Raw genomic sequence first — 27,945 nt, 5'->3', positions numbered from 1 at the left:
AGTCATAGAAGTGTGAAACATCCATTTAGAAAATTTTCAAGTTTACTTGGTAATACTGTACCTTCATTGTTCTAGTGCAATATGCTATAACATTTGTGAGCTTAGTTTTCACAGATGACCAGTTATATTAAACTACACTAAGTACATCATCTTTTAACTAAAATTATATATTGGATTAAATATAAATAAATGTAGTATGTAGCATTTGTGCTATTATTAAGTTTAGACTAAGTGGCATCAACAAAAGCACTTACTCTCTCTTCTGAGTTCCTTGCACTGATTGGCTCTTCATTCATTTGCCCTCTCTCACCTAACCAACTTGTATTTATAGTTGTCCTAGCTTCATATTTAAATACCATATTGTAACTTAACCTTTTAGGATAATCTTTTCCATTAGATTGTGATCTTGGGTGGAAATCTGCTACTCTTTCTCTAGATATTTTAGAGAACCTAATAAGGTTATCACACACTTAAGAGGCCCCCAAGATATATTGTTGAATAGCTAGTAAATAGTTTCAGACTATCATTTTAAATTTTAGTGCATCATATTTGGAACCTCTGTCCATGTTCATTATTTTTTAAATTTTTTTTTATTTTTTTAAATTTAGAATGATTTTTTTTTTATTTTTTTAATGTTTATTTATTTTAGAGAGAGAGCGCAAGCAGGGAAGGGGCAGAGAGAGAGGGCGACACAGAATCGGAAGCAGTCTCCAGACTCTGAGCTGTCGGCACTGAGCCCGACGTGGGGCTCGAACTCACGAACTGTGAGATCATGACCTGAGCTGAAGTCGGACGCTCAACTGACTGAGCCACCCAGGCACCCCTGTCCATGTTCATTAAAGTGCCAGCTGAGAACATGCGACAAAGGTTGATTATAAAACAAGACAAAATCCTCACCTAGATTAAATGTTTTATGGTAGGTTGGCACTTTCATGAAAAAGATTCTTGTTTTCCCATTTTAAATATATATATATTTAATGTTTTATTCATTTTTTGAGAGAGAGAGAGAGAGAGAGAGACAGACCATGAGCAGGGAGGTACAGAGAGTGAGAGAGACACAGAATTGGAAGCAGGCTCCAGGCTCTGAAATGTCAGCACAGAGTCCGATGCAGGGCTTGAACCCACCAACTGCGAGATCATGACCTGAGCCGAAGTTGGACATTTAACCAACTAAGCCACTCAGGTGCCCCATCTTGTTTTATCATTTTAAACATGATTACTAAAGTTTTATTGTTTCTTTGGAATTCAAACATTCACACTGGCACCTTCTAAAGCAGAAACCTTTTCAGTTTCCTTCCTTTAAAAGAAACTTGATTCTTATCCCCCAGCCAAAATTCCAAACGGAACCAGTTCCCATCACTAAACTTGCTTGCACTGTGCAAATGCCCAATGCTGTGCTTCTGTGGATCCATCCCTCCAACAGGCCTGCCTCCCTCCTGGTGCTTCAGGGCCCCTCCCACAGGGGACCACCAGCAGCAAAGCAAGCTAAGCTTGCCCCTCCCACCCCTGTGCACCTTGCAGATCCACCCCAACTAATATGCCCTTGGCCAGATCCCATCGAAGCAGCACCACAAGCCTGGCAGTGTGCAAGTAGCCCAAACAGGGGCCACACCATTCCACAGTATGTCCTGCCCCTGGAAGAGGGGAAGGTAAAGTACACACCAGTCTGACTGTGGCCCCAGTGGTGGGCTGGGGGCAGACATCAGGTCTGACTACAGCCCGCCCACCAACACGAGTTTCTCTGGACAGCACAGGGGGAGTGACCTGAAGTTTGGAGCTACTGCAGGGACAACACAAAATGATGAAATGGAAGAATTCTCCTCAAAAGAAACTCCAGGAAGTAACGACAGCTAACGAATTGATCAAAAACAATTTAAGCAATATAACCGAACAAGAATTTAGAATAAAAGTCATAAAATTAATCGCTGGGCTTGAAAACAGTATACAGGACAGCAGAGAATCTATTGATACAGAGATCGAGGGACTAAGAAATAGTCATGAGGAATTAAAAAATGCATAAATGAGGTGCAAAATAAAATAGAGGTGAGAACAGCTCAGATTGAAGAAGCAGAGGAGAGAATAGGTGAATTAGAAGATAAAATTATGGAAAAAAAGGAAGCTGAGAAAAAGAGAGATAAAAAAATCCAGGAATATAAAAGGAGAATTAGAGAAGTGACATGATTAAATGCAATAACATACGCATAATTGGGATTCCAGAGGAGGAAGAGAGAGAGAAAGGTGCTGAAGGTGTACTTGAAGAAAACATAGTGGAGAACTTCCCTGATCTGGGGAAGGAAAAAGGCATTGAAATCCAAGAGGCACAGAGAACTCCCTTAACACGTAACTTGAATCAATCTTCGGCACGATATATCATAGTGAAACTGGCAAAATACAACAATAAAGAGAAAATCCTGAAAGCAGCTAGGTGATAAACAGGCTCTAACTTACAAAGGTAGACACATAAGGGTAGTAGCAGACCTATCTACTGAAATTTGGCAGGCCAGAAAGGAATGGCAGGAAATCTTCCATGCGATGAACAGAAAAAAATATGCAGCCCACAATCCTTTATCCAGCAAGTCTGTTATTCAGAATAGAAGGAGAGATAAAGGTCTTCCCAAACAAAGAAACCGAGGGAATTGATCACCACTAAACCAGCCCTACAAGATGTCCTAAGGGGGACTCTGTGAGTGAAATGTTGCAAGGACCACAAATTACCAGAGACACCACTACAAGCATGAAACCTACAGACATCACAATGACTCTAAACCCATATCTTTCAATAATAACACAATGTAAATGGACTAAATGCTGCAACCAAAAGACATAGGGTATCAGAATGGATAAAAAATACATGACCCATCTATTTGCTGTCTACAACAGACTCATTTTAGGCCTGAGGACACCTTCAGATTGAAAGTGAGGGGATGGAGAACTATCTATCATGTTACTGGAAGTCAAAAGAAAGCTGGAGTAGCCATACTTATATCAGACAAACTAGACTTTAAATTAAAGGCTGTAACAAGAGATGAAGAAGGGCATTATATAATAATTACAGGGTCTATCCATCAGGAAGAGCTAACAATTATAAATGTCTATGTGCCAAATATTGAAGCCCCCAAATATATAAAACAATCACAAACATAAGCAAACTTATTGATAAGAATGTGGTAATTGCAGGGGACTTTAATGCTCCACTTACAACAATGGATAGATCATCTAGACACAAGATCAATAAAGAAACAAGACACAGGATCAATAAAGATACATTGGATCAGGTGGACTTGACAAATATATTTAGAACTCTGTATCCCAGAGCAACAGAATATACTTTTTTATCAAGTTCACATGGAACATTCTCCAAGTTAGATCACATACTGGGTCACAAGACAGCCCTTAATAAGTATAAAAGAATAGAGATCATACCATACACACTTTCAGACCACAATGGTATGAAACTTGAAATCAACCACAGGAAAAAGTCTGGAAAACCTTGAAGAAATGGACAAACTCCTAAGCACCCCCAAACTTTAAAATTCAAACAGGAAGAACTAGAAAACTTGAACAGACCCATAACCAATGAAGAAATTGAATCAGTTATCAAAAATTTCCCAGGAAATAAGAGTCCAGGACCAGATGGCTTCCCTGGGGAATTCTACCTGATTTAAAACAGAAATAATGCCTATACTTCTCAAGCTGTTACAAAAAAATATAAAGGGAAGGAAAAATTCCAGACTCATTCTATGAACCCAGCATTACTTTGTTTCCCAAACTAGAGACCCAGCGAAAAAAGAGATGTACAGGCCAATATCCCTGATGAATATGGATGCAAAAATTCCCAACAAGATACTAGCAAAGCGAATTCAACAGCATATAAAAAGAATTATTCACCATAATCAAGTGGGATTCATTCCTGCACTGAAGGGCTGGCTCAACATTTGCAAATCAATGTGATACATCACGTTAATAAAAGAAGATAAGAACCATATGATCCTGTCAATGGATGCAGAAAAAAAAAACATTTGACAAAATTCAGCATCCTTTCTTAATAAAAACCCTCGAGAAAGTCGGGATAAAAGGAACATATTTAAACACCATAAAAACCATTTATGAAAAGCCCACAGCTAATATCATCCTCAATGGGGAAAAACTGAGAGCTTTCCCCCTGAGATCAGGAACATGACAAGGATGTCCACTCTCACCGCTGTTGTTTAACATAGTGTTGGAAGTGCTAGCATCAGCAATCAGACAACAAAAGGACATCAAAGGCATCAAAATTGGCAAAGATGAAGTCAAGCTTTCACTTTTTGCAGATGACATATTATACATGGAAAACCTGATAGACTCCACCACAAGTCTGCTAGAACTGATACATGAATTCAGCAAAGTCACAGGATACAAAATCAATGTACAGAAATCAGTTGCATTCTTATACATTAACAATGAAGCAACAGAAAGACAAATAAAGAAACTGATTCCATTCATAATTGCACCAAGATTCAAAAATACCTAGGAGTAAACTTAACCAAAGAGGTAAAAGATCTGAAAACTTTAGAAATGTTGAAAACTATAGAAGCTTATGAAGGAAATTGAAGAAGACACAAAGAAATGGAAAAACATTCTGTGCTCATGGATTGGAAGAATAAATATTGTTAAAATGTCAATACTACCCAAAACAATCTACACATTCAATGCAATCCCAATCAAAATTGCATCAGCATTCTTCTTGAAGCTAGAACAAGCAATCCTAAAATTTGTATGGATCCACCAAAGACCCCAAATAGCCAAAGTAATATTGAGGAAGGAGACCAAAGCAGGAGGCATCACAATACTAGCCTTTAGCCTCTACTACAAAGCTGTAATCATCAAGACAGCATGGTATTGGCACAAAAACAGACACATAGACCAATGGAATAGAATAGAGACTCCAGCATTGGACCCACAAAAGTATGGCCAACTAATCTTTGAAAAAGCAGGAAAGAATATCCAATGTAAAAAGACAGTCTCTTTAACAAATGATGCTGGGAGTACTGGACAGCAACATGCAGAAGAATGAAAGTAGACCACTTTCTTTCACCATTCACAAAAATAAACTCAAAATGGATCGAGGACCTGAATGTGAGACAGGAAACCATCAACCCTAGAGGAGAAAGCAGGGAAAAACCTTTCTGACCTCAGCCGCATCAATTTCTTACTTGACAGATCTCCAAAGGTAAGGGAATTAAAAGCAAAAATGAGCTATTGGGACCTCATAAAGATAAAAAGCTTCTGCACTGCAAAGGAAACAATCAACAAAACTCAAAGGCAACTGACTGAATGGGAAAAGATATTTGTAAATGACATATCAGACAAAGGGCTAGTATCCAAAATCTATAGAACTCACCGAACTCCACACCTGAAAAAGAAATAATGGAGTGAAGAAATGGGCAGAAGACATGAATAGATACTTCTTAAAGAAGACAGATAGCTAACAGGCACATGAAAAGATGCTCAATGTCACTCCTCATCAGGGAAATACAAATCAAAACCACACTGACATATCACCTCATGCCAGTCAGAGTGGCTAAAATGAACAAATCAGGGGACTATAGATGCTGGAAAGGATGTGGAGAAATGGGAACCCTCTTGAATTGTTGGTGGCAATGCAAACTTGTGCAGCCAGTCTGGAAAACAGTGTGGATGTTCCTCCAAAAATTAAAAGCAGATCTACCCTATGACCCAGCAATAGTACTGCTCAGAAATTACCCAAGGGCATAGGAGTGCTGGTGCATAGGGCCCCTCTACCCCAATGTTTATAATAGCACTTTCAACAGTAGCCAAATTATGGAAAGCACCTAAATATCCATCAACTGATGAATGGATAAAGAAATTGTGGTTTATATACACAATGGAATACTATGTGGCAATGAGAAAGAATGAAATATAGCCTTTTGTAGCAACGTGCATGGAACTGGAGAGTGTTATAGTAAGTGAAATAAATCAGACAGAGCAAGACAGACACCATATGTTTTCATTCTTATGTGGATTCTGAGAAACTTAACAGAAGACTATAGGGGAGAGGAAGGTAAAAAAAAGTTAAAGAGGGAGGGAGGCAAACCATAAGAGACTCTTAAAAACTGAGAATAAACTGAGGGTTGATGGGGGGGAGGTAGGAGAAAGTGGGTGATGGGCATTGAGGAGGGCACCTGTTGGGATGAGCACTGAGTGTATTATGGAAACCAATTTTATAATAAATATCATATTAAAAAAATAAAAGAAACTTGATTCTTTACATGACAGACAAGAAACTGAGGCTAGCAGGAGAGCAACTGTTTCTTCCAGGTAACAATTGTTCAGTGGCCCTGCTTTGTGTCTTTGGAGGGAAGGATACCTTGATTCTCAACCCTGACATGTGGACTGAAACAACTTCACATTCTTTGGGTGGAAGTGAGGGGTGTTTGCTCTTTTAAAAGATTGATTTAAATTTTTGGACTGTGCCAGTGTCCACTTGCAAATGCTTTTATGTGCTGAAGAGGATATCAATAACCTTTTAACTCCAAAGTAATTTATTTTTTCCTATAGAAAATTTAATTTTTTTGCCTTAGTACACCCTTGTGACACCCATTCTTAATTGTTCTGACAATGTGTAGTTTTCAATCATTTTTTTCTGTGTCCCTTTATTTTAAATTCCAGTAAGAAATTAGGTAATTAGCATTAACAGAAGCTCTTTTGTCAGGATGTGTTGCACTGAACTATGTGCCTGTAGGCATATAAGAAAGGCAATAACTCTTTAGATATAAAATATCCCTTGTTGGAAGTAAACTTAATATGTGAACATGTGGACTCACAGATATGGTTAAATTAGGAAACCTCTTATTTATTTTTATTTATTATTTTTTTACATATCCTGAAGACTCAAAGCTGAATAGATATTCACATTTGACAGGGAAGAACCTACTTAAATTGTTATTATGAGGGTGCCTGTGTGGCTCAGTCAGTTGAGCATCCACCTCTTGATTTCAGCTCAGGTCACAACTTCATAATTTGTGAGATCAAGCCCATTGTTGGGCTCTGCACTGACAGTGTGAAGCCTGCTTGGGATTCTCTCTTCTCTCTCTCTCTCTGTCTCAAAATAAACAAATAAACTTTTAAAAAAAGTGTTATTGGGGGCGCCTGGGTGGCTCAGTCAGTTAAGCAACTGACTTCGGCTCAGGTCATGATCTCACGGTTCGTGGGTTCGAGCCCCACATTGGGCTCTGTGCTGACAGCTCAGAGCCTGAAGCCTGCTTCAGATTCTGTCTCCCTCTCTCTCTCTGCCCCTCCCCCACTTGTGCTCTGTCTCTCTCTCTTTCAAAAATAAATAATAAAAAAATGTAAAAAAAAAAAAGTGTTATTATGGCCCATTCTGTTCAGCTTTATAGAGATGTAAACACTCTAAAGGGCATGTATACTTATTGTCAGGTAGTTCCAGAGCATGGGAGAAATATTTTCAGTCTGGAGCTGATGGTCAAGGGGTAAAGATATGAGTAAAGATACGCTATAAATGCCCAGTGATCCTAGGCTTAACCACCATCTTAGCACAGTGGACAGTGTTCTCAGTATAGCATCAAAGATTCATTGATCTTAAAGGTCCTGTGCCTTTTGTCTCTCACACAGATATAACAAATTATATTTACCCAGGGCCATGTATTATTCTCAGCATGTGAGCTATAATATAACATTAATTCTTCATTTATTCAGAAATATCTGCTAAAATGATAAGTGCCTGAAAGTACCATATTTATATGTCATCTGTATCTAAAACTAAATTTGTGAATATGCAAATGATTGACAAATTACTTAACATACTTCAAACTAACTGAACACTTATTGTATCATGAAGATTGAAAAACACTGATGTAATTGAATCTTCCATTAAGTGTATTAATTTACTAGATACTCACTCCTGATTATTTAGTGATTTTTACAGTGATTTTCTTCAAAATTCATAAAAGGCTATATGTTATACTTAGGAGTAAAAGTTTGACTTTATAAATCAATAAGAAAATAGGTTTCCTGTTATAAAATAATATCTTGTTGCAAATTTTGTTGGATTGTAATGTATCTTTAAAGAAGAGAATTATTGGGGTGCCTGGGTGGCTCAGTTGGTTAAGCATCCAACCTTGGCTCAGGTCATGATTTCACAGTTTGTGAGTTCTAGACCCACGTCAGGCTCTGTGCTGACAGCTCAGAGCCTGGAGACTGCTTCAAATTCTGTCTCCCTCTCTCTCTCCATGCCCCTCCCTGACTCATTCTCTCTCTCTCTCTCTCTCTCAAACATAAATAAACACTTAAAAAATTGCCAAACAAATAAGAAGAGAATTATTTTTCCTGGGGTTATCTGATGAGAGAGAAGCTTTTTTATCCATAAAAACAAGAAAGTTAGAAGACAAAAATGTAATCTGTGTGTATGTATGCATGTGTATGCAGGGTATAAATTCAGAGGGGATTTCACTGTATAGAAGTTATTTTTTTTTTTAATTTTGCACTATTGTATCCTTTGGGAGAACTGCTTCTGTTGACTTTATATTTCTGATGCTTCTCTCCATGTGACTTTTTAGTGTGACTCCATGAAGAAGCTTTTATTGATTGGCCTGTGCAACTCAGAAATTTTAAGTAATAGTTTTAAATTTGAGCAAATTACCATAGACGTGTGAATTAAAGTCCTAAGAAAAACATATCAATGGAGAAACCTGACTAAAAAAAATCTTAACTTTATTATTTTAAAGCTCTCTCCTAGGTATGATTAGTAGACAAAACAGTGTATTATCTCTACCTGGTAATCTAAAGAAGTAGCACAGAAACCAAATGTAAACTTTCTGTTTTAATGGGTTAATCTGTAACCTCCCAAATATTGTTAAAACACCAGGTAGAAATGCTGGCATTTTCCTATTAGTTTCATCAGTATTATGTTTGACAGTTTTGGAAAAGAAAGAATAAGAAACAGTTTGAGGACAGAAAATGTGATTGTAACATGACTAAACATTTTCCATTTTCCAGTGTCACAGGATGGGAAGGTAATGGTTTCAAATCTCCTATCGAAGAAATAGCACAGACACATGAAAGATAACCTGAGCAGCACATGTTATGGGCTCATGAGTGGTACAAGTGTATTCCAAACTAAGTATGCAGGAAGGCTTAGCGCCTATATTCTTATCCAATTTCTGTTCTAATCCAATTTCTGTTGTAAACAATGAAAACTGACATATAGAGTAACTGTGAGACTTATAATGTGGTCAAAGAAAGATTCATTTCTGTTTGCTTGAGGATGCTTATTAAGACAGAAAGTATAAACAGAAAGGAATCAGAGTGTATCACTAAAGAAAACCAGCAAACCATGAAAGAGAAGGGAAGAAAGAATCAGAAGAAAACAATAGAAATAGCCACAAAACAAGTAACAAAATGGTAATAAAAACATATCTATCAATAATTACTTTAAGTGTAAATGGATTAAATGCTACAACCAAAAGACATTGGGTGACATAATGAAGAAACAACAACAGCAACAACAACAAGAACAACAAAAACAACAACAAAAACAAGACCCATCTATATGCTGCCTACAAGATACTCATTTCAGACCTAAAGTCACCTGCAGGTTGAAAGTGAGGGGTGGAGAAACATCTATCATGCAAATGGTCAAAAGAAAGCCAGGGTAGCAATACTTAGATTGGACAAAATAAACTTTAAAACAAAGAGTGTAATAACAGACAAATAAGGATGCTATATATCAATAAAGGGGACAATCTAAAAAGACAATATAACAATTGTAAATATGTATGCACCCAACATGGAGGCACACAAATGCATGAAACAGTGAATAACAAAGATAAAGGAAGCAATTGATGGTAATACAAAAATAGCAGGGGACTTTATCACCCCATTTACATCAATGGGTAGATCAGCCAAATAGAAAATCAACAAGGACACAGTGGACCACTGTGAATGACACACTGGATGTGTCATGACACACACTTGAATGACACACTGGACCAGATGGATTTAACAGATATATTCAGAACATTCCATTCTAAAACAGCAGAATGCACATTCTTTTCAAGTGCACACAGAACATTCTCTAGAATATAGATAATAATAAATTACATGTTGTGCCACAAATCAAGTATCAACAAATTAAAAATATTGAAGTCATACCATTCACCTTTTCTGACCACAAAGCTATGAAACTAGAAATCAAACACAGGAAAAAATCTGGAAAGACTACAAATACTTGGAAGTTAAATAAAATGCTACTATACAATGAATGGGTCAACCCATAAATCAAATAAAAAATAAAAAAAAATTACATGGAAACAAATGAAAATGAAAACAATAGTCCAAAACCTTTGGGATGCAGCAAAAGTTGTTCTAATAGGAAAGTTTATAGCAATACACGTTTACCTCAAGAAGCAAAAAAAATTTCAGATAAACAACCTAACCTTACACCTAAAGGAACTAGAGAAAGAACAAAAAAACCTAAAACCAGCAGAAGGAAAGAAATAATAAATATTAGATGAGCAATAAATGATCTAACAAATTTAAAATATAGAACAGATCAATGAAACCAGGATCTGTTTCTTTGAAAGAATCAACAAAATTGATAAATCTCTAGCCAGACTCATCAAGAAAAAAAAAAAAAAGAGAGAAAGGACTTAAATAAACAAAATCACAAATGAGAGAGGAGAAAAGAAATGACCAAAACCACAGAAATACAAACAATTATAGGAGAATATTATAAAAATTATATATGCAAACTAAATGGACAACCTAAAAAAATGGATAAATTCCTATAAATACATAAACTACCAAAACTAAAGCAGGAAGAAATCGAAAATTTGAACAGAAAGATTACTAGGGAGGAAATTGAATCACTAATCAAATAATTCCCAACAAACAAAAGTCCAGGACCAATTGGTTCACAGGTGAATTTTACTAAACATTTAAAGAGTTAATACCTATTCATCTCAAAGTATTCCAAAAAATAGAAAAGGAAGGAAAATATTCAAATTCTTTCTATGAGGCCAGCATTACCCTTACCCTGATACCAAAACCAGATAAAGACAGACAGACAGACACAAACACACACACACACACACACATACACACAAAGAACTACAGAGTGGTATCTCTGATGAACATAGATATAAAAAAACCTCAAAAAATACTAGCAAATCGAATCCCACAATACATTAAAAAAAAAACTTATTTACCACAAGCAAGTGGGATTTTTTTTCTCCAGAATTCAAGTGTGGTTCAATATTCACAAATCAATGAATTTGATATAACACATCAATAAGAGGATAAAAAGCATATTGTCATTTCATTAGATGGAGAAAAAGTATTTGACAAAATACAATATCCACTCATGATAAAAGCCCTCAACAAACTAGGTTTAGAGGGAACATACCTCAACATAGTAAAGGCAATATATGAAAAACCCACAGCAAACATACTCAACAATAAAAAACTAAGAGCTTTTCCCCTAAGGTCAGGAACAGGACAAAGATAGCCACTTTCACCACTTTTATTCAACATAGTACTGGAGGCCCTAGCTTCAGCAATCATACAACAAAAAGAAATAAAAGGAATTCAAATCAGCAAGGAAGATATAAAACTTTCACTATTTTCAGCTGATACAATACCCTATATAGAAAACCCTAAAGACTCCACCAATATATATATATATATATATTGGAACTGATAAATCAATTCAGTAGAATCGCAGGATACAAAATCAACATACAGAAATCTATTGCATTTCTATACACTAATAGTTAAGCAACAAAAAGAGAAATTAAGGAATCAACCCCAATTACAATGGCTACATAAACAATAAGATATCCAGAAATAAACCCAACCAAAGTGGTGAAAGACCTATATTCTGGACTCTAAAACATTGACGAAAGAAATTGAAGATGACACAAGGAAATGGAAAGACATTCCATACTGATGGATTGCAGGAGCAAACATTATTAAAATGTCTATATTACTAAAAGCAATCTACACATTTAATGAAATCCCCATCAAAATGCCAATAGCATTTTTCACAGAGCTAGAACAAACAATCTGAAAATTTGTATGAAACCACAAAAGATCCTGAAGAGCACAGCAATCTTGAAAAAGAAAAGCAAAGCTGGAGGAATCACAATTCTAGGCTACAAGTTATATTACAAAGGTGTAGTGACCAAAACAGTATGATACTGGCACAAAAATAGACACATAGATCAATAGAACAGAATAGAAAAACCAGAAATAAACCCACAATTATATGGGCAATTAATCTTCTACAAAGTAGGAGAGAATATCCCATTGGAAAAAGACAGTCTCTTCAGCAAAAGGTTTTTTGTGAAAACTTGTCAGTTACATGCAACAGTGAAACTGGACCTCTTTCTTTTCCCATACTCAAAAATAAACTCAAAATGGATTAAAGACCTAAATGTGAGACCTGAAACCATAAAAATCCTGGAAGAGAGCACAGACAGTAATATCTCTGACCTCGGTCATAGCAACATTTTTCTGGATATATATCTTGAGGCAAGGGAAACAAAGGCAAAAATAGACTGTTAGGACTACATGAACACAAAAACTTCTGCACAGTGAAGGAAACAGTAAAAAAAAACTAAAAGGCAACCTTCTGAAAGGGAAAAGATATTTACAAATGACATATCCAATAAAGGGTTAGTATCCAAAATATATAAAGAACTGATGCAACTCAACACCCCAAAAAATCAAATAATCCAATTAAAAACTGGGCAGAAAACATGAACAGACATTTCTCCAAAGAAGACAGATAGATGGCCAATAGACGCATGAAAAGATGCTCAACATCACTCATTGTCAGAGAAATGCAAATCAAAACCACAATCAGTTATCACCTCACACCTGTCAGAATGTCTGAAATGAAAAGCACAAGAAACGAGTGTTGGTGAGGTTGTGGAGAAAAGGAAACCCTTTTGCACTGTTGGTGGAAATGCAAACTGGTGCAGCTACTGGGGAAAACAGTTCCTCAAAAATGTATAAATAGAATTACCCGATGATCCCGTAATCACACTACTATTTACCGCCAAAATACAAAAGTGCTAATTAAAAAGGATAAATGCACCCCCTATGTTTATTCCATTATGGTATATGGTAGCCAAATTATGGAAGCAGCCCAAGTATGCATTAGTAGATAAATGAATGAAAAAAAAGTGGTATATATACATAATTGAACATTATTCAGTCATAAAAAAGAATTAAATCTTGTCATTTGCAAGGACATGGAGCTAGAAAGTATTATGCTAAGCAAAATATGTCAGTCAGAGAAAGGCAAATACCCTATGATTTCACTCATATGTGGAATTTAAGAAACAAGACAGTTGTGCAAAGGAAGAAAAGAAGAGAAAGACAAACAAAGAGACAGACTCTTGACTATAAAGAACAAACTGATGGTTACCAGAGGGGAGGTGGGGGGCGGGAATGGGTGATATAGGTAATGGGGATTAAGGAATGCACTTGTGATGAGCACTGGGTGATGTATGGAATTGTTGAATCACCTGAAACTAATATGACACTGTTAAATACACTGGGATTGAAATAAAAAAGTTAATTAAAAAAAAGAACTGGAAAAATGCTAGCAGGTATATATTTTTAAGAATTATTCTGTCATGAGGAAGATCTAAAATCACTTAGAAGCTATAATAATTATGGACTTTTTAATTTAAAAATACAAAAATAAAAATTAAAGATAAAATTTAAAGCAAAAAAAGGACATAATCTCAAGTCATTTGGAAAGATTTTCTATGAGGCTGAAACTAAGGAAAGCTTGTAGATAATCAGAAAGCAAAGCTTCCCACTACTCAGTTTTGATTTAACTGCACTTTAGGTTATTGATATGCATTAGCTAGCCTCACTTCTGCATCATTAGATGTGGGAGTTTTCTTTGGAAAAAGAAAAAAATAGGTTTATACACGGATTTGTAGACTTAAAGCTATTCAATCCACTTGTGAGACATCATTAACAACAAAATAATAAAGAAGAAAAGCTACATATCTTCTGTGAAACCACAAATCTTGATCCGTGTCTGAATTAATTTCAGCTAGTTCACAAACACTGGCTTTTAATTTGAAAAATAAAAACAACAAAATCTTTTTTTCAACAATATAGTTTCTTTGTCCTTTGGGTTCTAGATTAAGAAGAAACAGCAAGATGTGCTTGGTTTTTTAGAAGCTAACAAAATAGGATTTGAAGAAAAAGACATTGCAGCCAATGAAGAGAATCGAAAGTGGATGAGAGAAAATGTACCTGAAAACAATCGACCAGCCACAGGGTACCCCCTGCCACCTCAGATTTTCAACGAAAGCCAGTACCGTGGGGTAAGAAACTGATTTAAATTCTTGTTTTATCGAAATGGATTGCCTCACATCCATCCTATCCCCTTCACTCCACCCCCAAATTTGCATACAGCCATTTATCTTGTTCATCTCTTCATCCAACCAAGGCAGCTAGGATATTTCTACTAGGAAGCAGATGGATGAGTAATCCATCCCTACCCCACAACTTTCCTGTAAATGCATAAATACAGACCTTGGGCACATAGTTTCCTTTCCCTTTCTTTAAAGATTTTCTTTTTAAGTAATGTCTACACACATCCTGTGGCTCAGACTTACAACCCTGAGATCAAGAGTTGCATGCTGTACCGACTGAGCTAGGAAGGTGCCTTGCCTTTCCATTTCTTCATCTGAATTCTATCTAGAGCAATTGTGTTGTTTCTGTCCTGTCCATGAAGAAGTTTCTGAAAGAAGTCAGCTGCTTTACTTCTTTAGATTAAAAGTAGTTAAAAAAAGAGTAATATCTTATTTCCTACTTGAATCTAGTAATACTTTTATTTTGATATTATTTAAAATATATATATTTTTTAATTTGAGAGAGAGAGAGGGAGAGAGAGAATCCCAAGCAGGCTCTGCACTGTCAGCACAGAGTTGGATGTGAGGCCCCATCTCACGAACTGTGAGATCATGACCTGAATGGAAATCGAGAGTTGGATGCTCAGCTGACTGAGCCACCCAGGTGCCCCTTATTTTGATATTATTAATGAATTTTCATAAAATCTTAAGTTAGCTAATTGAACTCATGTAAGTAACAAGGAAACAAAAATGGATTTTTTGCTTTGTGACTGGTGTTTTCAAGTATGCCATCTTTAGTTCATTTAAACCATAGAGTAGTTTCCTTTATTCTTTTAGTAATATCTATCGTCTCTGGCAATTTTAGATACTATGGCAAGTACAAGTATAAATAAAACAGTCTTTTCTCTTAAGGAGCTGGTTGGGAGTGAGATGTCGGAAGAATCACACACACCTGAAACAATTGGAATGTGGTTATAAATATATATCCATGTGATGACACAGTACAGAAAGCATATGTGAGGACTATAGGAATTTCTAGTAAAGAATTGTTTGCACTGCTATGTCCTCAGAATTAGCATGACTGAGAGAAAAATGTATTAGAGCCAGCAATCCAAATCTTCTACAGGTTTATATGGAAGTAAGAAGGACACTTTTGGGTGGGGATCTTTTTTATGTGCCAATTCAGAAAATCTAGGGGAGGAACCATGGAAAAATTGAGAACTTTATTGGCATAAAATATTTTCTCTGTGAATTCAATTTGTTCAGTCCTGAGGAGCATCCTGGAGATTTCATCTGTTGCTGCTAATGGGGCCAATGTGTAAAGACATACTCTGCAGATAAGGAAAAGGCAATTAGGCTCTTCATTTAGATAGTGAAACCTCAGTGCCTCTCTAATGGAAATTTCTGCAAATTATTGAATACCAGGAGCTGGAAGAGGCCTCAGAGGCCATCCAGTGCAATCTAAGCCAGCATATATTCTCTTAACTTTTTTGAGTCAGAAATTTTAACTCATTTGACTTTGAAAACAAGCACATTTTAGGTTATAAGGGTAACGTTTGAGAAGCATTTACCTGGTTTATTTCTCCCACAGAAGCCACACTGTAAAGGAATGGAGTATGTTATAGAAATAAGTATGTTATAGAAATAAGAAATAAGAAATAAGAATATAGAAATAAACTGAGAAATAAGGAGATGGAAAGGAAGGGGCAGGAGGTGAGACTTGATCAAATAAATATTTGTTAATGCAAAGAGAATCCAACTTTTACTGAATGCCTGCTATATGCCAGACACTAAGTTAGGAGTTTAATAACAATAAGAATTAAAATTTATCCCTATACAGACTCATATGGAGAAGAATATATAGTAACTATTCATAGAAAACATATGTACGATATGTCAGCTATTGTGCTACATGCTTTATGTGTATTATATTAATTAGTTCTCATACTAATCCCATGAGGTAGGTATTGTTATTCCTGTATTACAGATGAAGAAATTGAGGCTTAGAAGAAGGCTAACTGACTTGCTAAACCATACAGCTAGGATTTAAGCCTAAATCTGTTTTATTCTAAATCTCTTACCTTTTCTGTTGAAACACTGTGTATTTCATTTTCCTATTTATGCAAAGATCCCATTTTCATTCTTTTTTCCTCCATTCTGTATTATGGGGGAGGTTGACCTCAGTAAATTACATTTCTCAATCTCCGTTGGTGACTGGCTACCTATTAGGTTTGGCCAATAATAGGAGATACTGGTTGGTAGAGTGGAAGACAGAGGAAAAACCAAGGTATTCTTCTCTTTCTTGCTTCTGGAAGTGTCCATGACAGTGGCTATGTCTCCTTTGTGGTACTACATGTCTCAGCTCCTGGGTTTTGTAATATCTTCTCTACTCTTTCCTTTAACCTTGTAGCTGTGGTAGTAGCTTCTTGCTGTTGTTAATCTTTGGGTTTCCTTATCATTTCCTGTTTGCCTTTCCTCTATCACCCTCTCTCTCTGCCCCTCCCCCGCTCATTTGCACTCTCTATCTCTCTCTCTCAAATAAATAAAACATTAAAAAAGAGTTAAAAATATTCTGTTTACTCTTGTATTCTTAGCACCAAAAAAATGATTGGCATGTAGTAGGTGCTTAATAAATATTTTCAGAATAAATTAATTAATCTGGGTCAATTGAGAAACTGGTAATGTTCTTTTGTCTCAGAGTTAGAAACCTGTTTGGGTTTGCAAAGTCCAAGGCCAAAAAAAGATAATATACTTTGATCCAGGGCAACCTGGGTGGCTCAGTCTGTTAAGTGTCTGACTCTTGATTTTGGCTCAGGTCATGATCTCACAGTTTGTGGGATCAAGCTCCGCATTAGGCTCCATGCTGACAGTGTGGAGCTTGCTTGAGATTTTCTCTCCCTCTCTCTCTGCCCCTCCTGCCTCAAAATAAATAAACATCTAATATATATATATATATATATATATATATATATATATATATACACTTTGATCCCAAAACACTTGAACTAGAGTTGCATTTTTTGATCAGTAGAGTAGAATTTTATGATCAGATTTAAATATAGTTGAAGACCTACTTTCTTTCACATGAACTTAAAGACTGATAAGAATTTTTTTTGTTACTTTGAACAAGAGGCAAGAAATACCTCTTCTACAACTGTTGGACTCTTTCAACTAACATTTTGTTTACTTCCAAGTGGTTGAGTTTAGAAATGATATATATTGTTTGTATATTGTTTACCTTGAGTGCTTTAAAGGTAATGTGTCTTAGTATGAAATTGTTATCAGTATCCAATTAGTTTCACTTTAGAATAGTGAGCTCAAAGAGTGAGTGAGCTCATAGGATACTGTTCATATGTGCCTACAGTGTAGGGTTTATTCCTTTGTCAGCATCTAGGGTACATGATAAGGTGCTTTGAGTCAATCCTTGGGAGATTCCAGTAGGGCTAATCAATTCTTACTGTGAAAAGAATCCCTAAATAAGAGAGAGAAATTCTGATGTTTCTTGGGGTGAGGTTCCAATTTAGGATCATCCATGGCTTGAGAGATCCTCCAAGTACCAGGAACTATACATATATCTAAAATTTATATCTCCAGATACTCCAAGTACCAGGAATTACACATACACATACAGAAAACTATAATTTATAATCTGTTGGTGAGGAAGTCTCTAGAGAAACCAGAAAATTATGAGTGCTCTTCACCTCCAATAAATCAGCCAAAATGCCAGACTTATTTCTGTGTGTTTTAAATTAAACAAAGTAAGGCCAGTTATAGACAGTAGGTTTCCAAGTTTTCTAAGTAGGTTTGCTATTGATTATATGTCATAGTCAAATTTAGGCAATTCTATTTACTTGTAAAGCATGCTTAGTGGCTTAGAGGATGACAGTGGGAAGCCCAACCAAATTCAGTCATGTGAGGCTTTTCATGGATCCCTGAATTGAAACTTTTTAGTGGTCCATTTGCTCTTCTGGTCATATTTCATGAAAATCTCATTCCCTCCTTCCAAAACCAGCACAGATTTATTACTCTTATGGTCTTGGGCATATATAGCTAATATTCAGTCTACTGAAGGTTCTGAGGATATCTCTATCTTAATAAATAATGAAAGAGAAATAATAGGGAATGGAAGTAATAGCCTCCTACTAGAAATAAGCAACCTCTTGCTGGCAAATAGTTGGCTGCTTTAGCTGTGGAGAAAGCTACTTGGCCTGAGGCAGATTTAAATGCTATGTGATATTAAATAATCCGTTTTGAAATTTCTGCCCCACAAAATAGCATATATTCTAACTCACATTAAATGGGATCTAACACGCCTTGATTCTTTACTACATTTCCCAGAGTCCTAGCACTATGGAAATTCGATAACCTATGTGCCCCCCCCCCAAAAAAAAAGGTTCACCAATCAGTTAGTTATGAGTAAATTTACTCTTTTATTTCCTTTGTTGGTTACATATTGCTTATTCTCTTTTCCTTCTATTCATTAAGGACTATGATGCCTTCTTTGAAGCCAGAGAAAATAATGCAGTGTATGCCTTTTTAGGCTTGACAGCTCCACCTGGTTCAAAGGTATGATTCCTTTTTTTCCTTGCTTTATTAGCCATTTTATTGCTGCTGGGTTTTTTAGTCCGTGAGATGTCTACCTTTATTATGTATTCAGATTAAGCTAGAGGCAGTGTAACATGGCTGAAAGGAAATGTTCCTTTTTTGCATGCGTTTAATTCCTGGTAGGGCAGACATGCGCATAATCAAATACATAAAGTATGTGAGTGGGAGGTAGGTGGAGTGACTTCCCCATCAAGTTACCCAAAGCAGTAGATTTCTCATTGACCCATTCATAAATAAGTGGTTACCAACTTTAAAGACTCCATTATTTCAGCTGTCATGAATGGTTTTACATCAACAGAACACATCTTGCATCATAGTAATCTTCTTGGCAGCATCTATTGTCTTTGTGTGAGAGTAAATGCTGGAGTCACCCATTCAAATTAACTAAGAGCACTGGGGCGCCTGGGTGGCTCAGTCGGTGGAGCCACCGACTTTGGCTCAGGTCGTGATCTCACGATTTGTGGGTTCGAGCCCTGCATCGGGGTCTGTGTTGACAGGTCAGAGCCTGGAGCCTGTTTCAGATTCTGTGCCTCCCTCTCTCTCTGCCCCTCCCGTACTCGCGCTCTCTCTCCCTCTGTCTCAAAAATAAATAAACATTTAAAAAATTACATAAAAATTAAGAGCATTTGAGTTTCTAAACTGGTCACTAAATTGCTGGCTAAATTTGGGACTTTCTCCCTGCCAACAACAAATAATTTTTCAAATGGCAGTGTTTCCAGGGGAGATCATATAAAGAAAAGAATCAAAAATTAAATTGCCTATTTAATGGAATGTCTCAAAGCTATGGGCTTTAAATATACCTTTGCTTTTTACCATAGGTCTTTTCTTTTTTAAAATATTTTTAAATGTTTATTTTTATTTTTGAGAGACAGAGCATGAGAAAGGGAGGGGAATAAAGAGAGGGGGACAGAGGATCAGAAGCAGGCTCTGCGCTGATAGCAGCAAGCCGAATGTGGGGCTCGAACTCATGAACCAAAAGATAATGACCTGAACTGAAGTGCCACCCAGGGACCCCATGCTTTTTACCATAGGTCTTTTCTACACAGACTGGCTTAATCAGAATGTATACCCCCCTGTTCTATCATTTTATGTTTTGTTCATAGCAACTAATTTTATGTTAAATGGATTCTTTGAACTCCAGCTCCTTCTCTAATTTTGGGAATCTGCGTTATTGATTGTTTTCAACTAGAGATCATTTACTAACATTGTTGTCTGATTCACTGTGAAATTCTGTTTCCTTCCTGAAATTTCTTTTCCCATGAATAAAATGTCTTATTTTAGGCTTTGTATAATTTAAGTTGGAAGAAATGTTAGGTAAGACATTTCTGTTTAATCAAGTTAGTAAAACCCAAGTTAAATCATTGATTTAAGTTCAGATAAGAGGAAGTATGAAAAGGATTATCTGTTTTCTGTGACTGATTACTCCCTCTTCTTTAGTTAAAAGTAGAAGTCATTCATTCAGTAAGTATTTATTGAGTGCCAAACACTAACTTGACATTGATGGTGAGACAAATATGGAGAATACAACATAGTCACTACCTTCAAAATGTTCTTAACCTAGTGAAGGAAAAGTATACAAATAATTATATAACAAATATGACTACAAATAATTATAATCCAACATGTATTATAGTAAATTCTGTATGTTGTGAAAAAAAGTGCCATAGGCATCCAGAGAAAATAATAATAAATTATTATTAAGGAATTTGGGGAAAGTTTCACAGAGGAAGTGACATTTGAGCTGTTAGGGGTTCAAAAATACTGAAATGACACAAAGGTGTCTTTCATAGAGGCAGAACAGGAACTACTGCATGTAGCTTCACATGATGATATTTTCAGGGAGCAAAGTGTAGTGCTGCATGTCTCCATAATAGGGCATATTAAATAGAGGAGGTGAGATTGACTAGGTAGGTTTGGACTAAATTATGAATGCTGTGTTAGGTACTTTCAGTTTTATCCTCTAGGTATCTAAAAGCCAAGGTAGGAAAAGGGGGAATACAGTGATAAGATTATCTCTGTACTTTAAGATGTGATTTGATCTATGTCTTAAGAGAATAAATTTGAAAGCTATATGGATTATAAAATATTGGAGAAATGAGATATTAGAGATAGGCCTACCCATTAGAGGGTACTTTAGAAGTCCAGAAAAGTAATGAAGAGGGCCAAGTGGTGTAGTGGCCATGGAAAGGAAAAATGAATTTAGGAGATATAGAAAACTCATGTATAATAAGATGTAGAAATTTATGAGATGTTTGTGTATGTAAAGAACTGGGAAGAAGTGAAGCTATATACAGGGCTTCTAACCTGAGTGACTGGGAAATAAAACAAACATCATGTAGGAAACAAAAAAGTGAGTGATCCAGGGGAAGAGTTAGTCTTGGAAAGGAGAGGACATGCATTTTTTTCTGACACTGGAGAGAATGAGAATAGAAGGATAAAAATAGAAATTGTAATGTGCAAGGAGTTTAGAGAAGTTCATATTTTAAAATGTCTTATATTTAGTGTAAGGTCATCTGCTAGGTGTGATGGGAAATTTAAGGTATTAGAACTTTGAGGAGAATTGAAAGGATTCAGTTGGTGAAAATAGGCTAGAGTAGATTAAGATTGTGAATGGAAGTATGGCTGAGCAAAATAGAGGGTCCAGCTAGACTTGATGAGTTCATAGTGGAGCCAGTCAGCTGATAGTTTTTTTTTTCCATCCTCATTTAAGCCTAGGAGTAAAAATAAAGTAAAACAGTGCATGTTAGCAAGGATAGAGTGGATAGATTGGGATAATAAGAAAAGATCTTGAGTTGACAGTGGAGTTAAGGGAGGATTGGTGATAGGGAGATTGTTTTATTTTGTTTAATTTGTTTTTACTTGAGTATAGTTGACACACAATGTTACATTAATTTCAGGTGTACAACATAGTGATTCAACTTTTGTACAAATTATGGTAAGCTATCATTTGTCACCATGTAACACTATTACAGTATTCCCTATATTCCCTATGCTATGTCTTTTATTTGGTGATAGGAAGATTTTGAATGTTAGTATTTCATAGGTTTTTAATAGGTTTTTTTCCAAGACTAAAAGTGATAAATTTGATATTGGAATGATGATTTTTCTATTCTTTAGCTCAGCTTTCAGAGTTTTTCCCCCTTTAATTTAACATGACAATAAGCCTTCCAGAAAGAACTGACAAATAGAAAGTATACAAAATAAGGGGTGACTGTGACTTAGTCAGTTAAGCGTCCAGCTCTTGATTTCAACTCAGATCATGATCTCACAGTGGTGAGATGGAGCCCAGCATTGGGCTCTGTGCTGATCATGGAGCCTGCTTAAGATTCTCTCCCTCCCTCATCCTCTGCCCCTCCCCTGCTCATGCTCACACACTCTCTCAAAAAAAGAAAGTATACAAAATAAGAAATTCAACTAGTTAACCCACATTAGAAAAATGCACTGACAATAAAGACATGTGATAAAATGAGATTCAATTTTCATCCATGAAATTAGTAAATATAAAACAAAGGATAATACTCAGTGCTAAGAAGGGTGCATTAAATTGCTCACATATTGCTGGTGGTAGTATGAATTGGTACTCTCTTTTGATAACCAGGATGGCAAACAGGTATCAAGGACCCTAAAATGTTTATAGTTCTTCACCCAGTAATTTCACATGGGTTATTATAGTTTTCATTAATGAAATAATTCTATACATGGAAAAAGTTTTATGAATAAAAACATAAATCAAAATGCTATTTGCAATCCTAAAACTTTGGAAGTAAATTAAATGTCTAACAGTAGGGTCAACCAAAATAAATCAACACTGAATGAGTTTTATGGATAAAAATATGTTTCAAAGCACTATATATAATCCTGAAACTTTGAAAACAAGTTAAATGTCCAAAAATAGGGTCAACAAAAATAGTTTATTCACTGAAAGAACTAGTGCTTTCATTAAAAAATGAGTTTGTGAAAAGATACATTATAATAAGGTATATAATTGTTTTTACTGTATAATTAATACTCTGTTAAGAGACTGAACTGAACCATAGCTAAACATGAATATTTTTCTCCTTTCTTTATGTTCCAAATAACTTGCACACATTCTATTTACATTTAAAAATTATTCAAAACCAATTCAGTGGAGATCTTGGTATTTAAAAATATCTTCTGACAAATATTTCCATAAAACAAGGAGTCCTCCTGTGAAAGACAATTTTTATATTATTTTGTATATGGATGCATTCAAAACAGGGTATATTAATATTTACTATTTATTTTATTAATATGGAAGATTATTCCTTAGCACTAGCATTTCTTTATAGAAGGTGATGGCTTTCAGATATGAAATAAAATAACATTTTTTTACTAAAAAATAAAAATCTGGTGATGTTCATGTTGAGAGAAAAAATTATTGGACCCATATTCACTAGTAGTATATTGAGGCAGTAGAGAATGCTGGTTACAGAAATGTTCTCATTAGCTTTGGTTGAACCACCCTGCTTCAGGGAGGAGCAATGGAGTCTGCCTCTGCTGTGAGATTTGAAACATTCCTATTTCCACTAAGCCCATTCTATTTTACCACATCTCCAAGAGAAATTTTATATTAATTTCACTTAGCTGTGGTGTTGGTCCTAGTTACTTGGCAAAAAGTGGAGAAGAGAAAAGCAGGAAAGAAGGATGTATGCCTGAAATGGCCAAGCACTGAGCTAGACCCTTCACATACAACTCATTTTATCCTTAAACCATCGTTATGAGCTAGGTGTCCTCAATGGCATTTTATAGAGGAGGAAACTGATGCTCAGATAATTTAATTAATTTGTCCAAGGTTACATAATGATTAAGTAACAGAGCTGAAATTTGAACCCAGGATTATCTGATGCAAAATTGGTACATTTATGGAATGATGTTTATATTAGGAATAAAGGGGGACGATACCTCATATGGCTATTTCCAAATCTCTCAGTTTAATTAGATAATCCATGAACTATAGATATTGGCTACTTACATTTATGTACTAACAAATATTTTAGCACAATTTATATATTTGATGGATAAAATATAATTAGAAAAGTAAATAATTTACTTTAAATATAATGTATTATTGCAAAGACAAATTACAAAAAAATTGAATAGCTTTTTTGTTTTGGATGTCTGTGCCAATAATTTCTTCCATTAAAAGGGATAACTGAGAGCTAAAGGATTTATAACTAATTACAGCAAAGAGTGATAGGATGTGACTTTAGGGATTTAGGGTGTTTCCAAAATACTGGTTACTCAGAGGCATTAGATGTGCATAAAAAGAAGGACTTCACATTAGGACATATTCACATTTTTATTTCTATTTCTATTATATTTTATTTCTTTTTAGAGAGAGAACACGAGTCAGAAAGAGGTGCAGAGGGAGAGAGAGAGACAGAGAGAGACAGAGAGAGAGAGAGAGAGAGAATTCTAAGCAGGTTCCACACTCAGCACAAAGCTGTACACAGGGCTCCATTCCACGACCCTGGGTGATGACCTGAGCCGAAATCAAGAGTTGGATGCTCAGCCGACTGAGCCACCCAGGCGCCCATATTCACATTTTTATATAACTACTTCCCCAACGATATGAGCTAAGCCTTTGAGGGGTCTTAGTGTAAAATTCATTATGTTATGAGGAAATTCTCACAAGCTTGTTCCATAAAATGAAACAAATGCATAATGAGGGTCTAAGATATATTCATTTTGACAACCAAACATGATATTTAAAGTTTTAAAAGCGCTTAGGATTTTTTTTTTTTTTTTTTTTGCCAAGGTTTCTGGAAGGTAGTATTTTACATTTGTTTTGTTGAAAATGTATTAAGAATGAATTACGGGGGTTCATGGGTGGCTCAGCTCAGTCATTTGAGCTTCTAACTTTGGCTCAGGTCATGATCTCATGGTTCATGTGTTTGAGCCCCAAATCAGACTTTGCACAGACAGCATGGGGCCTGCTTTGGATTCTTTGTCTCCCTCTCTCTCTGCCTCTCCTCTACTTGTGCTCTCTTTCTCTCTCTCAAAAATAAACATTTTTTTAAAAATTAAAAAGAATGAATTATAGTGTACTCTTTTGCATCCTTCTTTCTTTCATATCTACCTTTTTTTTTTGTTTTGTAAGAATCTAGCATCTTTCATTTTTGATTTTTCCCCCTTCTTCTGGGCATAGTATCAGAGGCTCATTTTGGAGTATTCAGCTGCTCCTACTCCTCCTGAGACCATCAAGTATTCAATTTATGACAGGTGTTTAGAATTATATTGTCTAGTATGCATGATTTCTACAACCTCACTCTGAAGTTTCTTTCACCAAAGTCACTCTTACCACCCATCTTTAGTTCCATAAACTTTCCTTGAAGTGTATTTTGTGTCAAGTAGTATGGTAGGTTCCAGAGCACACCTATAGGTCAGAGTTCCTATGGTAGAAATACTCATTGTCCAGAGGAGAAGAAAGAAAACCTGACCTGTTTTCCTGCCTACCGTTATAAAATTTAAAGCAACAACATTTTAATAAACATCACATTTTTTAAGTAATTTAAACCTTAATTAAACAAAACGACTAACTGTAAACTTTAGGTGACAATGTTTTTGAACACTCAATTTTTGATGAAAAATCACAGAGAAATGAAATCATCTATTTTGTTAAATTTGAACTATAATTGGAAATCCCTGGCTTTTATGGAATTATTTCACACAATTAGTAATGATTAGGCAGTCTTCTATTACATCTGCTTCTAAGCAGAAGTTTCTATTTTATAGTTTTTCTATTAAGAATTTTTAAGCAGTCTTCTCTGGGAACCATTTGTTTTTGTTTTTGAATATTCTTAATAATTTGAGCTAATATAGTGCAACCAAAATGTACATGGATGTCTGTTTTGTGATATTTAAATTTATGTTTTGTTTGTTTTTCATTTCAGGAAGCAGAAGCTCAGGCAAAGCAGCAAGCATGAACCTGAAACATTCTGCCTTAAGCATCCTGAAAAAGGAATCTCTATTGCTCTTAAAATTATCTTCAAAAGAAATCAGCTTAATGTTGAGATAATAGATTATTTGGTGTTTTCACATGCAAACAAAATGAATAATACATAATTAAAATGTGAATATTATGATGAGGAGAATGAGAAGTGAACAAAATTTTTAGATGTCATGGAATAGTATTGTTATCTGCCAAGGCATTTTATATACTTCAGTGATTGTAAAAAAGAAAAAAGACCTGTGCCTTTTCTGGTATTATTATTGCAGCTTCTAAAACAGAGCAAAAGAATCTGTCTCTTGTTCCAAAATTGCCTCATTAATTTTAGTTAACAAAAATATGTACCCTTTGATATAACATTATTGTGATTAAAAAGCAGTTGCAGGTAATTTTTATATGTCAGACATTGTAATTTCTTATGGTAATTATAACATTCCCATTATTCTGTAATTGAAACTTTTATGTACTAAACAGGTTTTTTACGCTTCTAAATGTAGCCCTTTATTGTTTACTTCAATGATCAGAATAGATGATCTCCTACAAAAAAAACCCAAAAAACAGATATGTTCAATTGACAAGTTCCTCGCTTAACTGCAGAGCTATGATGCAATTATGTTTCTAAGTTGCTTGCCTCAGTGAAACATGTATATATATATATATATATATATATATATATATATATATATATAATGAAAGTGGGATAGCATGTAATTTTAAAATGGCATTCTTTTGCAAAAAGCTCAGACTTCTAATTAACTATTACAAAATAGGTCAGCACTCAATGCCCAAGACTGGTTTTCCTTAGGTCTTTGCTAAAAAAAATCTTAATGGTTCACCCTTTTAAAACAACTTGTGGTCATGAATGCCACTACCTCTCAGATATTTGACGTGTTTGTTTCAGCTTGGGCACATATTGTATGAATATGTAAATCTAAGCAGAGAGAATCTTTTCTATGCTTCTATTCCAGTGATAACACAAGTATCAGATAAAAGAGTCAATTTTTAAAATATTAATTATGAAAACTTGTAAGAAAACAAAAAACATTATGGCTTAATTACTTACCCAGAAGATATACATATTGTACCTTAGTTCCACACTACTTTATTACTTAAAAAAAAACACCTTTTACTTTAAATTACTTTACCCTATCATTTGATGTGTGCAAGTCTGTGTTCTATGCCAAAATCAACATACAGTGAAGACATAGTTTTGTTTACTGAGATTCAACCTTAATGTGATGCTTTACAATAAACTCAGTCCTTTTAGAAACATATTTTACGTGTTCCTGGAGTTTCTAAATAGTATAATAGTAATTTTAGATGAGTAATACATGTTTTAGAAAGTGGGAAAGGAGAAAAGAAAAAATAACAGAAAATAATTTAAATGTAACTTCTAAATTTCCTTTTTTAGGATTCTAAATTTTGCTATATACACTAGAATTAAACAGAATTGTTCCATTGTTTTGTCTACAAAAATATGCCATAGAGAACTCTAGAGAAAACAGTGTGCCTTGTAATTGATTCTGGAAAATGCTAGAAAAATGTTTGGTCAATATTTTCTCCTGAGCTTTATTAAATGCTGATTTATGAAGTTTTGGGGTGATGGGGGACTCATGGGGTCCAGAGCCAATGGCCAAGAGAAAATTCTTGAAGATGTGTTTGCTGCAAAAAGTTTATTTTATTCAAGCATGGGGACAGGACCCATGGGTAGGAAGAACTGCACTGAGGTCGTGACAGGTAACTCATTATATATCCTCAGGTTGAGAGGGGATCAGGGATAGAGTAAGTCTCTAAGGAATTTTGGAAGCAAGGTTTCCAGGACCTTGAGGGGCTAGTGGTTGCTAGGAAAATGCCATTTATTACTGTTTAATAAAACCTCAGTCATAAGACCCTTCAGATGTATATCAGGAGACCATAAGCTTGGAGTATGATTGCCAGCATGTATCTTGAGCAGTTGAGATAAAGGAACTT

At 35.3% G+C, this 27,945-nt stretch overlaps 1 protein-coding gene across 2 annotated transcripts in view; it reads left to right on the top strand.

Annotated features, from left to right (window-relative positions):
* Positions 1-27,248, top strand: part of SH3BGRL (SH3 domain binding glutamate rich protein like) — a 110,427-nt gene extending 83,179 nt beyond the window's left edge. For both annotated transcript variants that reach the window (XM_019429488.2, XM_019429489.2), the window contains exons 2-4: positions 14,184-14,369; positions 18,885-18,965; positions 25,919-27,248. In XM_019429488.2, the coding sequence (XP_019285033.1) occupies positions 14,184-14,369; positions 18,885-18,965; positions 25,919-25,951 (300 nt within the window). In that variant the 3' untranslated portion in view covers positions 25,952-27,248. The remainder of the gene's footprint in view (positions 1-14,183; positions 14,370-18,884; positions 18,966-25,918) is intronic.
* Positions 27,249-27,945: the final 697 nt, after the last annotated feature.

The sequence above is a fragment of the Panthera pardus genome, unplaced genomic scaffold (assembly GCF_024362965.1).
Source record: "Panthera pardus isolate Hobbes unplaced genomic scaffold, ASM2436296v1 HiC_scaffold_27, whole genome shotgun sequence".
NCBI classification, from domain to species: Eukaryota; Metazoa; Chordata; class Mammalia; order Carnivora; family Felidae; genus Panthera; species Panthera pardus.
Note: the sequence above shows the minus strand (reverse complement) of the source record. Positions and strands in the feature narration are given on the sequence as shown.